The 14831-nt window shown below is 31.3% G+C and overlaps 1 protein-coding gene across 1 annotated transcript; it reads right to left on the bottom strand.

Moving 5' to 3' along the window:
* Window positions 1-9819: 9819 nt before the first annotated feature.
* LOC127074334 (uncharacterized) lies at window positions 9820-14320 on the bottom strand. The gene is made up of 10 exons (XM_051015642.1): window positions 13845-14320; window positions 13585-13771; window positions 12705-12838; window positions 12482-12594; window positions 12248-12371; window positions 11035-11184; window positions 10742-10897; window positions 10564-10643; window positions 10237-10286; window positions 9820-10153 (listed from the first exon to the last, which is right to left on the bottom strand). Exons 1-10 carry the CDS (start codon window positions 14235-14237, stop codon window positions 9957-9959), a joined length of 1584 nt encoding a protein of 527 aa, XP_050871599.1. The 5' UTR covers window positions 14238-14320; the 3' UTR covers window positions 9820-9956.
* Between the last annotated feature and the right edge of the window lie 511 nt (window positions 14321-14831).

Below are 14831 nucleotides of genomic sequence, written 5' to 3'. Positions count from 1 at the left end.
AAAATTATATCTCTTATAACTTCCGCAATAAAATAAAACTATGTTTTACATGGTTATAGTGTCACAATAACTGGGACTTACCAAGATAAAAACAATTATTTTGTAAGAAATACCAAATTTCAACTAAATTATAATTTATCATTTAAAAAAATACCAAATGAATGACAATTATTTTAATGATTTTTTTTTTTAAAATAATCATATTTTTCAAAAAAAATACGAAAATAATCAACTTTTCAATTTTTTTCCAAAATAACCATGTTTGGGAGAGGATGCGCCGGGGGAATTTTTTTTCCAAAATAATCATGTTTGGGAGAGGATGCGCCGGGGGAGTTGGCGCACCCCAAAAAAATAAGAGGAGGCGCCAATGCAGCCACCAAGAAACAAACACACAACCTTTGGATCAATAGTGAAACACGCTACCACTGCACCACAAACTCTTCATGTTAATTTGTTTCATCATATATTTAATGAGCCATTGTTCTTAGATCATAAGAGAAAGACACTAAATTTTTATTTTAAATTTTAATATCTTAAATATATGAATTATATTCTTCAATATTTATATAATTTATTTATAATCAATATAAAACTATCCAACACCTTTCGACCGAGTATGTATAGCTGATAAAACGGATTAATCGATATTAAATACATCAAAAATAAATTATTCGATATTAAATACACCAATTCAAACTATCTTGGATTTTATAGGGTTGTTTACATTGTATTATGCGTTTAAAAATTATTACCCCTCTTTAAATTTTTTGAATTATTCAACCTTAAACATATTATTTTTTATATTAATTTTTACACAAAAATTCAAATAAAACTTCATAATATTTATTATAAATACAATTGAAAAATTATATTATTTTAAATATAATATATTTTTAAATATTATATTACTTTTTATAAATAATATAATATATTAATACATGTCTAAGTTATATAAAATAATACTTAAATATTTAATATATAAAAAATTAATAAAATATAAATACATTATAAAATAAAACACAAAATAATTGAATATTAATTTGAATATATTAATATATAATATTTTTAAAAATTAAAGAATAGAGATAAAATTTAATAAAATAAAAAAAGAACAACATATTTTTAAAAATAAAACATTATAATAAATCAGATTTATTTTAATAATAAAATAAATACTATCAATTATTTTTTAAAAATCGTGCATAACTTAAATGAGATACTTTCTTCGTCCTAAATAAATAAATAAATTATATATCATTTATTAATGATATGAAAAGATGATGAAATAAAAGAATAATATAAATAGTAGATAGTATGATAAGAAAAACTTATTAATATTTAATTTATATTGCAAAACAACTTAAAATATAAAACAAAATATTTTACAAAATAGGAGTAACATATAATTTAAAATGGAAATAGCAATTTGTATGAGATAGTATTGGAATATTGGAAGTTAATAAAAATAATTACTTGTTGTTTGTCTTGTTTCAGATTTTCATGCACGTGGTCCATCTAAGTTTAATTAATTTATTAATCTATTGTAATTATACACGGTATATTAAATATATGATGAAACAAATTAACATGAAGGGTCTCTGGTGCAATGGTAACGTGTTTCACTATTGATCCAAATGTTGTGTTTTTTTTTCAAAAGAAACACATAGGCGCCAGCTGTATTGGCGCCTCTTCATGAGGCCCAATGCATGTGCGCCAATGCATCTGGCGTCTCCTTTTATTTTTTTGGGTGCGCCAACTCCCCCGACGCATCCTCCCCAAACATGGTTATTTTGTAAAAAAAATTGAAAAGTTGGTTATTTTCGTTTTTTTTTTAAAAACATGGTTATTTAAAAAAAAATCTATTTTAATTCACATTTTTTTCATTCTCTATTTAATTAGTACACAAATATTTTCACCGCATCAAAATAACTAATAATAAAAGTATACTGGATGAAGGTGGAAATAATATATGGTTAATGTTAATTTGTGCTCTAGAGGCACAAGTTAAGAATCAAATGAAGAAATATTATCTTGAAAATTGTGTATTGATTTTAATAAAAATATAAAATTAATTTTTTAATTGTTTTTTCCAATACAAACTTTTTATGGGATTGCAACATTTATTAAAACAAATTTTTTGTGATATTATAATCAACCAACTTTATTCATATCTTTGAATCCAATTTTTCATGAGGATAAAATCCATAGATTTTGTTTGTCTTTGCATTAGGGAAAATATTCCCACTAGAGTCACTAACACAGTCCAACTTGTTGATATTTTTATTAAATCTCTTTGTAATTCTCACATAAGATGAATGCATATGCTAAATATGCCCCACTTTAATTTGAGATATTAATTATTATTATATGATTTGTTAGGATCCTTTAAAATTATGATAGGATTGTATTTCTATTTAGATTATATCTTTCATGTATATAAAAGGTTATTTACATTTCACTGATACCGAAAAATATTTCGCTGTTGCCCGATCGAGTATAGAACTATGACTCATGGCTCATGTGTTTGAAATATTCATATTTACTGCAGACAGAAACCCACATTTTGTGATATTCATCACAAATACACTACTATAAAATATATTTATAGCAACACACTATTATTATATTTATTTTGTAAATCGTAGTAATATCTCATTTTTAATGCGTATGTTTCTTTATTTATTTTAGTAAAATACTTTTTATTATGATTCTCAGTATCATATGTGATCATAGAGTATATGTAACAAATTTGGAATTTCAGTATAAATATTTTCTATTTTTCTAATAAAATAAGCCGGTGTTCCTTAACATTTATTGTCATATAAAAATTGAAAGTAGAATAACAACGGTTATGTCAATTAACTGTGGTTATATTTTTCATACTTCACTACGGTTGATGTTTGCAACCGTTGTGAAATACTTTTCTACAAAGTTAAAATATAACAGGTTTTTTATTTCGTTCATAACACACAAGGGTGCCCTAGCGAACGAGACGACAACGATAGCGAAATCTTCACGATCTTCATTCATTTCTTAGAACGAATATCATTTCTTGATCTCTTTCTCCTCTACGAAGTAAGGTAAGTTATCTTTCTGTGTTCATTGTTCATTGGTCATTGGTCATTGTTCATTTCTTGGTCTCTCTCGTGCGTTGTGGTGTGGATTTTTGTTTTATTGCAATTTGATTACTTTGTATTTTGTGTTTATTCAAATTTTATGATGTTTTCATTGTTTCAAAGCTATGTTTTGTTGTCATATGTCTTGTTCTAGCATTGTGATGTTTTTATTGTAATGATTTTGTGATGTTTTTGTTGTTTTCGTTTTGGTGTTATAACTCTATTGTAAATGAAGAAATAAATATGCTTATGAATATGCTTTAGGTTTTGGTGTTATATTGTTGTGATGGATGTTATGTGTATAGCATTAGTGTGCCATTCACATTAGTCTTTTGATATAAATTTCAAAATTTATTATGGATCAAAATTGGATGAAAGTTGATAGATTAGGTCCGATGTATGAGAAAAGAGTTCTTGAATTCCTTGAATTCGTCGAAGAAAATATTCTCGATAATAATGGTGTCTTTTATTGTCCTTGTGTTAATTCTGGAATATAAAAAAAATGTTCAAATAAAGAAATATTACATCACCTATATTGTGATGGAATGTGCTAAAATTATACAACATGGACATGGCATGAAGAAGAGGATAAAAATCAAAATGTGACGTCACAAATGGATGAAGATGATGAATATATGGATGATCGACTAGAAGATATGATTCATGATATTTGAGAATCGTCTTATATGAAAATTCATATTTGTGATACTTTATGTAGTGATAAAGATGTACCTTTATATAAGGGGTGCACATGTTTTACACAATTGTCTTCTTATGTTAAAATCATTTAATCTGGAGGCAAAAAGTGGATGGTTAGGTAAAAGTTTCATATAATTGTTTGATTTGTTTAAACAAATTCTACCAAAAAGATAACAATTTTTCGGATTTTTGTTATGAGGCCAAGCTGATATTGTGTCCAATTGGTTTGGAGTGTTTCAAAATACATGCATGCCTTAATGATTGTATATTATACAGAAAATAGTATGAAAATTTGGATAAATGTCCGGAATATGGTGAGTCGCGCTACAAGTTGAAGGACAACAATGATGATGACAATAACAATGTTAGTAAGAAGGGTCCTTCTGCTAAAATGTTATGGTACTTGCCAATATTTCAAGGTTCAAGAGACTTTTTGCTAATGCGAATGATGCAAAGAATATTAGATGACATGCATATGAAAGAAAATATGATGGAAACATTCACCATGTAGGTGATTCTTTGCAATGGAGAAAAATTGATTCGTTGTTTCTGAATTTTGATCATGAGCCAAGAAACCTTAGGTTTGGGCTTGCCACAGATGGAATGAACCCCCTTTAGTAATCGGAGTACTAACCATTCTTCTCACGATTTACAACCTATCTCCATGGTTGAACATGAATCGCAAGTATATGTTGTTAAGTATGATGACTACTAGACCAAGACAACCTGAAAATGACATAGATGTTTATCTAAGTCCATTAATTGAAAGTTTAAGAATTTTTTGGGAGGAAGGTGTTGATGTTGATGATGCATATTTTGGTAAAAAGTTTAAGACGCGTGCAATATTATTTTGCACTATCAAAGACTTTCCTGCATATGGTAATTTGGTTGGATACAATGTTAAAGGACATAAAACATGTCCTATATGTGAATCTAATACATGTTTTCACCAGCTTGAGTTTGGAAAAAGACCGTTTACCTCGGGCATCGAAAATTTCTAAAACTCAATCATCCTTATTGTAGATTGCGGAAGGCTTTTAACGGAGAGCTGGAGTTTGAAATCGCTCATAAACCTTTAATTGACGATGAAGTTTATCAACTATAAGAATACCTTATTGTTGTATTTGGAAAGAATAAAAAATGTCATGTTGAGAGAAATATTTGGAAAAAGAGATTGATGTTCTTTAATCTTCCATATTGATCTAGCCTCGATATAAGACGTTGTCTTGATGTGATGCATGTGGAGAAAAATGTGTGTGATAGTTTGATATGAACACTTCTTAACATTCCAAGCAAGACTAAAGATAATAATAATTTCGTTTATATATGGTGGAGATGGCTATACGAAACTGTTGACTCCAAAAGATAGAGGAAAAAGAACTTATTTGCCTTTGGCATGTCACACTCTATCTAAAAAGGAAAAAAAAAGTTTTTGTGAGTGTTTGTATGGTATCAAAGTTCCCCAAGATTACTCATCAAACATAAAGAAAATTATATTAATTAAAGATCTCAATTTAATTGGCTTAAGATCTCATGATTGTCATGTCTTGATGCAACAACTTCTATTTGTGGCTACCTATGGCATCCTTCCAAAAAATGCAAGAGTAACTATAACCAGATTGTGCTTATTCTTCAATGTTATATGTAATAAAGTTATTGATTTCAAAATATTAGATGAATTAGAAGACGAAACTGCAATAATCTTGTGTCAATTAGAGATGTATTTTCTCCATCATTTTTTGACATTATGGTTCACTTACTTGTTCATCTAGTCAGAAAAATCAGATTTTATGGTCCAGTTTATTTAAGGTGGATGTAGATCTTTAAAGGATATACGAAGAATCATCACCAACCGGAAGCCTCGATTGTTGAAAGATATATCACATAAGAAGTTATTGAGTTTTGCTCAAACTATTTTTCGGAAACAGAGTCTATAGGAATTCCAAAGTCTCATCATGTTAACATATTTGGAGGTAAAGGTACTCAAAGTTTAAATGTTAAGTCAACGGCTCGAGATGTAGTTCTTGAAGCACATTTCTATATATTGAATAATTTTAGTGAAGTTTAACCTTACATAGCTACTCACAAAACAATTATAAAGGAAAAAATATCCCCGGATGAATGACAAGTGTTTGTTGATAGGGCATAACAAGAAATTCATAAGTTGCTTTAATAAGAGGATTTCTAATGATGAAAATGCATCAGAGATAATTAAATGGTTGTCGTACTTGCCAAAATTTAATGTGATAACTTGGATAACATACAACATTTCTAATTTTTCCTTTTATACAAAATAAAAAGATGATTGTAGTACAATGCAAAATAGTGGGGTTATGGTTGAGGTCGAATCCATGTATTTCTCTAGTTCGAAAGATAAGATTTCTATTTTGGCAACTAGCGCGTTCTATGGTGTCATTAAGGAGATTTTGGAGATTGATTATGTTATTTTTAAAGTTTATTTATTTAAATGCAAGTGTATTCCCTATAACAATGGTGTATAAACTGATGATTTAGGATTCACATGGATTGACTTTGGCAAGACAACTTATATGATTGAACCATTCATCATGGCTACTCAAGCAAAACAAATTTTTTATGTGACAGACCCTGTAGACTTATTGAGGAGATAGTCAATTATTCTTCAAGGAAAATACATTCCTCATAGTGATGAAAATTTGGATATTCATTACACGTATTCTTATGCAACACAAGTGCCTACTTCATATGAAGATGTTGATAAAGATGATGTGCATGTTATTTGTAACGATCATCATGAAGACATATGGGAAAATTAACAAGTAAGTATTTTATATTCTTCATTCATAATTTATTGTAAGTTATAATTTCTAAGGTTATTTACTAACAAGTATTATCATTTGAAATTATAGGTGTTTAAAGTCAATTCACCAAGACACCAAGGTACTATTATTTGATGTAATGATGTGTATATTGTAGGTTGTTTTGAGACAATTTGGTTTTGATGTAATATACTATTTTGGATTCTTAATGTAATTTTGGCTATGATGTAGTATACAAAAAACAAAAATTTCACAACGGTTGTTTAATAAAATCGTTGTTATAAGCAGCGTGTTATCCAAAATAATAAACTCTAAAAATGACATTGTTGGGTATCGAACCCAGGACCTATAAATTATGTCACAATGGTTATTTATAACAACCGTTGCTATATGTAGCATGTTATCCTATTCATTACAACAGACAATAGGTCGTTGTTGTAAACTATACACTTATAATCACGCCCAACCTCACAACGGTTGGTCAACCGTAATTGTATCCCTTTACCAACCATTGTGAGAAGTATTTTCCGTAGTAGTGATAATATGTATGTGATCAACAATCAACTTGTGAGATATTGGATTGAACTCTAGTATGATCGAAGAGTAGTTTCTTGGTTCGACAATCCGACAGGATCATTAGTATGTTGTCGAAGTTAAGGAAGGAATCAATAAAATCAGTTCCCAAGTGTTTTCATATTTAAGGAATCGAAGGAGTGACATCGAAGACATACAAGGAAAGATTGGTCGCAAGGGGTTTCACTCAAAAAGAAGGTGCCGACTTCAATGATGTGTTCTCTCATATTGCGAAGCACATGTCCATTCGAATGCTACTTGCCATGGTGGCACAATTCGACCTAGAACTGGAACAAATGGATGTGAAGATTGCTTTCTTGTATGGAGATCTAGATGAAACAATCCTGATGAGGCAACTTGAAGGGTATGCAGAAAACGGAAAGGAAGATTACGTGTACAAGTTAAATAGATATTTATATGGACTGAAACAATCTCCTCAACAGTGGAATAGGAGCTTCGACAAGTTCATGGCACACATATGTTTTATTAGAAGTTAGTTCGACCATTGTGTTTACTTCAGATTTCAACCTGAAAATTCATTTGTTACTTTGTTGTTTTATGTGGATGATATTCTCATAGTAAGCAAAAATGTCGAGGATGTAATGAAGGTGAAGGCTGGACTAAATAAGGAGTTCGATATGAAGGATCTAAGAGCTGCATTCAGGATTCTTGGGATTGACATCTAAAGAGACGGAAAGCAGTCGAAATTATGCTTATCTCAAGAAACACGCCTACGGAAGATTCTCGATAAATTTGGTATATCGAATCAAAGCCTGTTGTGACTCCGACAAATCCTCAATTCAAGCTGAGTACAAATTAGTGTCCTAGTACTGAGGTTGAAAGAGCTTATATGAATAACATCCCATACGCTAATACAGTAGGTTCTTTGATGTATGTTATGGTTTGTACTAGACCCGACATAACATATGTAGTAAGTCTTGTAAGCAGGTACGTGTCGAATTCTGTAAAGGCTCACTGGAAAGCACTGAAGAGGATTCTAAGGTACATAAATGGGTCTCTGAACAGAGTCCTGATTTATGGTGGAGCATGTGGTGCAAATAGTAAAGCAGAAATCGAAGGGTATGTCGACTCTAATTATGCAGGTTGAATGGATTCCAAAAAATCTATTTCTGGATATGTGTTCACTATGTTTGGCACAACAATCAGATGGAAAACAACACTACAGAAGGTTGATGCCTTATCGATCATTGAAGCGGAATATATCGCCCTCACTGAAGCTCTGAAAGAAGCATTGTGGCTTAAAGGTTTTGCTAAGGAGCTGAAACTTCAAGGTCGAGTTATCACTGTTAAATGTGATAGTCAAAGTGCTATACACTTGTCGAAGAATTCAGCTTATCATGAGCGAACCAAACACATCGATGTGAGGCTGCATTTCTTCAAAGGGATAATCGAACGTGGAGAAGTCCAAGTGTTGAAGGTTTCGACATATCACAATGTTGCTGATATGATCACCAAGACATTATCAAGTTGTAAGTTTTTCCACTGCATGCAGTTGTTAAAGCTGCATGAAGAAAGCTAGTTTGTTCCCTCGGTGTTATAGAGTTTGTTCCAAGGTGGAGATTTGTGAGATATTGAATCGAACTCTAGTATGTTCGAAGGGTTACTTTTTGGTTCGATAATCCGACAAGATCATTAGCATGTCGTCGAAGTCTGCTCACATGTTGTAGTTGAAGTATGCTAGGATTATTAACATGTTGAATTGGACATGTTTGTTATGCTCAATTGATTATGTTAACTTGTGTAATGAGTCTGTGTGTAAAATCCTATTAGTATAGTATGTTAGTTTTCTTACAAATAGCATACTAGTCTTTCATCATTGTATAACGCAAATCCTAATTAGGACGAGAGAGGTTATTTGCTATTCTATAACACTTGTAATATTGTTTCAAAGAGAAAGTAAATAATAACAATTTATAACCAACTTGTTGTGTTCTTCTTGCTTTCCTTTTCCTATCCTTATAAATTTTTTGCCGATCAAAAAACCGATTGTACTTTTATCGTTCCTTTATCATTTTCACAACACAATTTTATACCTTTCTTCCAATTTAACTTTTCACAAGAGAACAAAACATATAAAAATCATTTATCATAATATATATGTTATTTCTATGTAACCTTAATTGAAATATGAAAGTTCAGTTCTGTTTTAAAGAAAAAAATCTTACCTATATATTTACTAAATCTCTTTTTAAGTTCCAATTTAACTTGCATATCTGACCAGAACTATTTATTATTATATGATTTGCTAGAATCCTGTAGAGTTATGATAGAGACCATATTTTGTTATTCCTCATAGGACTTTATTTATCAAGTATATAAATGGTTGTTTTAATCGCTCATAGTGAACAATGTTAATATTTAAGTGTTTGGTAAGTTATATGGATAAATAAATACACGTAGAAAAGAAAAAAAGGTGCTTTTGCTATGCGCTGTGCTTTAGTTGGATTGTGACCATGATCTTCACTACTTACCTAAGATCCTGTTTCTCCTTCTACGAAGTCCCCTAACATGGCTTGTTGGTTTTCGTCTCATCTTTTACCAATTTTCCCAGTCAGATAATTAATCTCAGAACTATACCCTATATGAATTCTCTGTCAAAGTTAAGAAAATAATAACTAAAATTCAGGAATTTATATATATATACTCAACACCAGCATTTGTTACTTGTTACGTTTCCTGCAAATCATCGAACAACCTATGATTTTGCTTAGTGAGGATGAGATATTAACTTCATAACAGTTGTTCAAACTTAAAAACCTATGATTTTGCTAAGTGAGGATAAGATTTTGCTTAGCGAGGATGGGATCTTAACTTCATAAACAGCTTGACTTTCCTGGTAATAGTCATTGATCCACCCTTGTATTAGTTTGATCTCAGTGGCCCTTTGATTAACCAACCAATCAGGATCATTTTTAGTTGAAGCACGTAAATCTATGTGGTGTGCACCTGAGAATATAAGGAGGGAACAAAATCAGTACAGAATTCATGCAGCATACATGTAACAAATTCTAAATAATAAAATGTTTTACCTTCTTTAGTGACCAGAGAAACAATACTTTCTGAAATATCCTGCAAAACACTGCAACGGATGGAACAATTTGATTATCAGAATTTTACATTACCTAGATTATACGCTTGTTTGAAAAATATAAAACATATAACCGCGAAGAGACACAATTACGACACTGACACGTCAATACCGATAATAATTTTAAAAAGTTAGTTAATTGAATAGATTTACATGTGTTGGTGTCGGATATTGACACATAAAGGACACCAGCCAGACACATTCAATAAAGAGTGTCTGTGTTTCACCGAAACTAAGGAAGATATTTGGAGAATAAATAATATATCACCTGCCGCCACTCCATGGATCCAAGAGGCCATTTGAGAAAATTATATTGCTTCCAAAGTGTTTCAAAACTTTATGGATATTCTTCAAAACAAGATTTCCAAACATAAATATCAGGTAAAAGAAAGAAATATTACAATAATGGAAATGGAAGTAAGGTTCAAGAGTAAATATTCTCTTACATGCCCTCCAAATTCTGTAGTAATCCAACGTGGCCTTGGCTTCACTCCAAACTTCTTGAAGCAATCCTCCTCGAAAGAAGAGTAATTATACTCATATGGTGGATACATGCTGGACTCTTTGCTACAAGACATTGGCATAACCATTTCAGTACATGCCTACATCATCATGAACAAGAAAAGATGGAATGAACCAAAGATTAGTACAAGAACTTATAGGTCAAGGCATTTTATGCTATTGAAAATAAATACTTATCCAACAACTAATGAAAAAACAACAGTTAACTATTGTAAACCTGCCAGTCCCAACCACTTAAGCCATGAGGATCATCATCCAGTTCAAAACACTTAATTTCTCCAGTATAATTGTAGTAGACATTCACTCCTTCATATATGCGCTCCAGAATGCTAGTCCCAGTCGGGCCTCCATCTATCCTTCTGCAAACCTGTAAAAGAATATATATGATATTGATTAGCATAGATAGTCAGGTTCCTTTCTGGACTTGGGCAATGTTTGGTAAAGCTAAGCTGCTAGCTTATAGCGTATAAGCTAACAGTCTTCTCTCATGAGTTTACAGCGTTTTTTCACAAGCTTAAAGCATTTTTTGAGATGCTACTTCAAGTAGCATTTGAGATTATATCATGTCATAGTTTCTCTTGTTTTTACCTTCATTATATTAATTGAAAATTTTTAAATATTAATTAAAAATATATTCTTTTGTCATTTTTTATTAGTCAGTTAGTTCAACTGTTAATATTAACAAACACTTCAAGTTCAATCAGCTAGTTACCTGACATACGTTAAAATTTTCACCGTGTGCTACTCTTTACCAAATAGAGCCTTAGAATAGGAAACAAACTGATATGAGACTAGCACCATCGAAAGAAGAAGAAAACAACATAAATAAATTTGAATTAAAAGTTAGAATTATTTCATCTTTATAAATTTTTGTTAATTAGAATTTGCTTATAAGGATTATATATCTCTTTCAAATTTTGAATTTAAAGTATTTTTATCTTGATAAGATTCTGCATTACAGAATCATTATCAGTACTAGCTTTGATTTTTATTTCTTTATCTTGATAAAATTCCGCATAAAAGAATTCTTACGACTAGTAGTTTTGATTTTAATTTCATTATCTTGATAAAATTCTGCATAACACTTAGTAGTTTTGATTAGGACCACTTCATTGTTGGTAGCCTCTAATAAGGTAGTCTGGTATTGGAATAAACACGCAAGTCATTTTATGAAGAAAAAAAAACTGCGGTAGTCATTTATCAAGGTTTGTCAAGGACAAATCCGCTTCCTACTTTCACAAAAGATCAAAAGAAAGATTCCACCACACCTAGAGCTATGACTCGATATCACACAAAGTTCATAACACAAATTAATTCCTTTAACCAAGCTATAAGATTAACCATATTCCTAGAAACATCCACTAGTCAAGTCAATTTATCAGTAGCATCATAAAAATCAGACAAGGAAGTTGGGATGAAATCAATCGAACCTCCTTGATAGGGTTTCCAGGCAAAGGCATCAAAAACTCAGAAGGGTAAGGGTAGTTAACCATTGCCAAATAACTGTATGCAGACTCCAACCAACCCCATAAATCTCCAGTGCTCTTTAGTTTCCTACAAGCAATTTAACCAAATCAACACACTTGAAACAATTTAGATATTATTACAATTCACAGTCATGTAATGCAGAAATAGAGACACAATTCTTAGAAAAAATGGCTTACTGACAAAAGTTGAATGTTTTGGTCAGAAAATCTAGGCCATCAGTTGTTTGACCCTTAGATTCTATTTCATCCCATGACTGTTTTATATAGTTAAAGCAAGTGGAACTTTCGCGCTATTGATAAAAACAAAGAGACTAAAATCGTTAGTTCAATAAATAAATTTATAGCATGTACATCTAACAGAACAATGAACAACGACAATCTCACTTGCAGACTAACTAACCTTAAAACCATTGGAAACAATGTCATAGAAAGTTTCTAGTGGCACAATGTCTTCAAACTGAAGAATTGGAGCTGAAGATGCTAGTGCTCCAATAGCAATATTAGGATACTTTAGTCTCATCCATGCTGCTAACACTGTTTCATAGAATGTTCAGACGACTCGGTGATAAACCAACAAACCCTCATCAGCATAACGCCTCATATTAAGTAGTAACTACCCTTATGAAAAACTTCAGGTTCTTATGAACATTTCACATTATCAAATCAAAACCGTTATAATAATAATAACAGCATTTTTCAGTATGCAATTTTCGTTTTAATATTTAAATTTGTATTATAATTCATCACAATATTTTGATCATAGATTACAATATTTTCAAATAGTCTTTGAATGTATCAAAATTATAAAAACATACATCCGTCATCGAATGTATTTATCAATACTTAGTTTTGGCCTTGAACGAGTGTCCCATTAGGCAATTTAGTTCATAACATTCCTAAAAGTGGAAATTTTTAATTGAATTTGAGTAAATTAATGTGGTAAAATTGATTCCGGTTAAAAGTGAGTTGAAGGTAAAGTGATTTATGTCTGGACAAATTCTTGCAAAAGTGAGTTGAATCGTAAACTTCCATATAAAAATCACGTTTAGATTCAAAAGCTACATATCCTATCTTCAATTAGAATCAATTCTTCCTTAGAGCAACCAAACAAGTCAAAATCAATTCTACACATCCAGAATCCATTCTAAATGCTCTAACCGTGAAACCAAACATACACATAAGATGTTTTTATAATTTGGATACATTCATAGAGACTATAATGACAGTGTTTCACACATATAGAGATCAAAATAACAACAAGAAGCAAAAGAATGTCTTACTTCCACCGTAGGATCCTCCAAATAAAACAACAGGACAAGCTTCGGCAGACAAATTCTGCTTCAGATCGGTAATAAGAACAGCGAAATCAGCTAGAGCTTGCTCAGCATTAAGAAACCCTAACATGGAAGCATTCTTATACGCTGCTTCTTTACTTCCAAAAGGAACAGACTCACCATAATACCGATGCTGCAAAACAGAAACCAAACAAATTAACATAGCTTTCATACTCACACGCAGAGAGAATAAGTATAACCCTTACTTCAGGAAAAACGACCATAGCTCCAAACCGAGGCGCGATTTCCCATACAAAACCAGTGTTTTGAGCGAACCACACAATGTCACCTTCATTACCGCAGTAGAGGAAGATGGGACCCGATCCGGCCACCCAATTATCGGTGTTGATGAGGTAGCGTTGAGGGAATTTGGGGGATTTTTTGAAGCTGAAGTGGTCGAGTTGTTGTTGGAAGAATCTGGTTTCGTAGTGGAAATTTGATTGTTGATGGGAGTGAGAGTGGTTGGTTGAAGATGCGAATTTGCCGAAGAATTGTGGTTTGGGCTTCAATGCTAGAGGTTGATGTGAAGAAGAGATGGTGATGGTGATGAAGATGGTGAGAGTGAGAAGGAGTGAAGTGGTGAAACTGTTTCTTGCCATTTTTGGCAAGTTTAGTCAAGGAAAGTCGCACTGGGAAATGGAAATGAGTAAGTTTGGTGGACTTTATCTTAGCCGTTATTTTCCTGACAATTAATTAATTAAATTCCGAGTTGGGTTAGAGATCCAGCGGGCTTTGTTTTTGGTTGGGCCTTGATGTTCTTTTTGAGTCCAGTATCTTATTTGATCCATTTCCGTTATGATCTGAAATTGTCAATATTCGAGATTTTGTTCTGCCACCCTTCACTCATACCTAGCACCCCTCAATTTTCCATATATTCAAGACATCCTTGTCAAATTTTTACTTTAAATAAAATAGCGTACAAAAAATTTGATATTACAATTTAAAAATTCAGTAGGAATAAAAAAAATCTAATAGTCTATTCTAAATGTTCGGTTAGCATTTTACCAGTTTTTTTTAAAAAATTAGTTTGTTGAAAAACATACCGTTTGTATAAAAAACACTAGGGATTGCCGGATTTTTCCTAAAATGTTGAAAAATATGGTAGTTTAAAATTATCGATTTTTTTTAAAAGCTCGTGCATTTACCAGACTTTTAGATGGGCTACAAAAAATGTAGTAGTTTAAATCTCCACG

The sequence above is a fragment of the Lathyrus oleraceus genome, chromosome 4, assembly GCF_024323335.1.
Source record: "Lathyrus oleraceus cultivar Zhongwan6 chromosome 4, CAAS_Psat_ZW6_1.0, whole genome shotgun sequence".
Taxonomy (NCBI): Eukaryota; Viridiplantae; Streptophyta; class Magnoliopsida; order Fabales; family Fabaceae; genus Lathyrus; species Lathyrus oleraceus.
The sequence above is the reverse complement of the archived record's forward strand: the minus strand, read 5'-3'. Positions and strand labels throughout refer to the sequence as shown.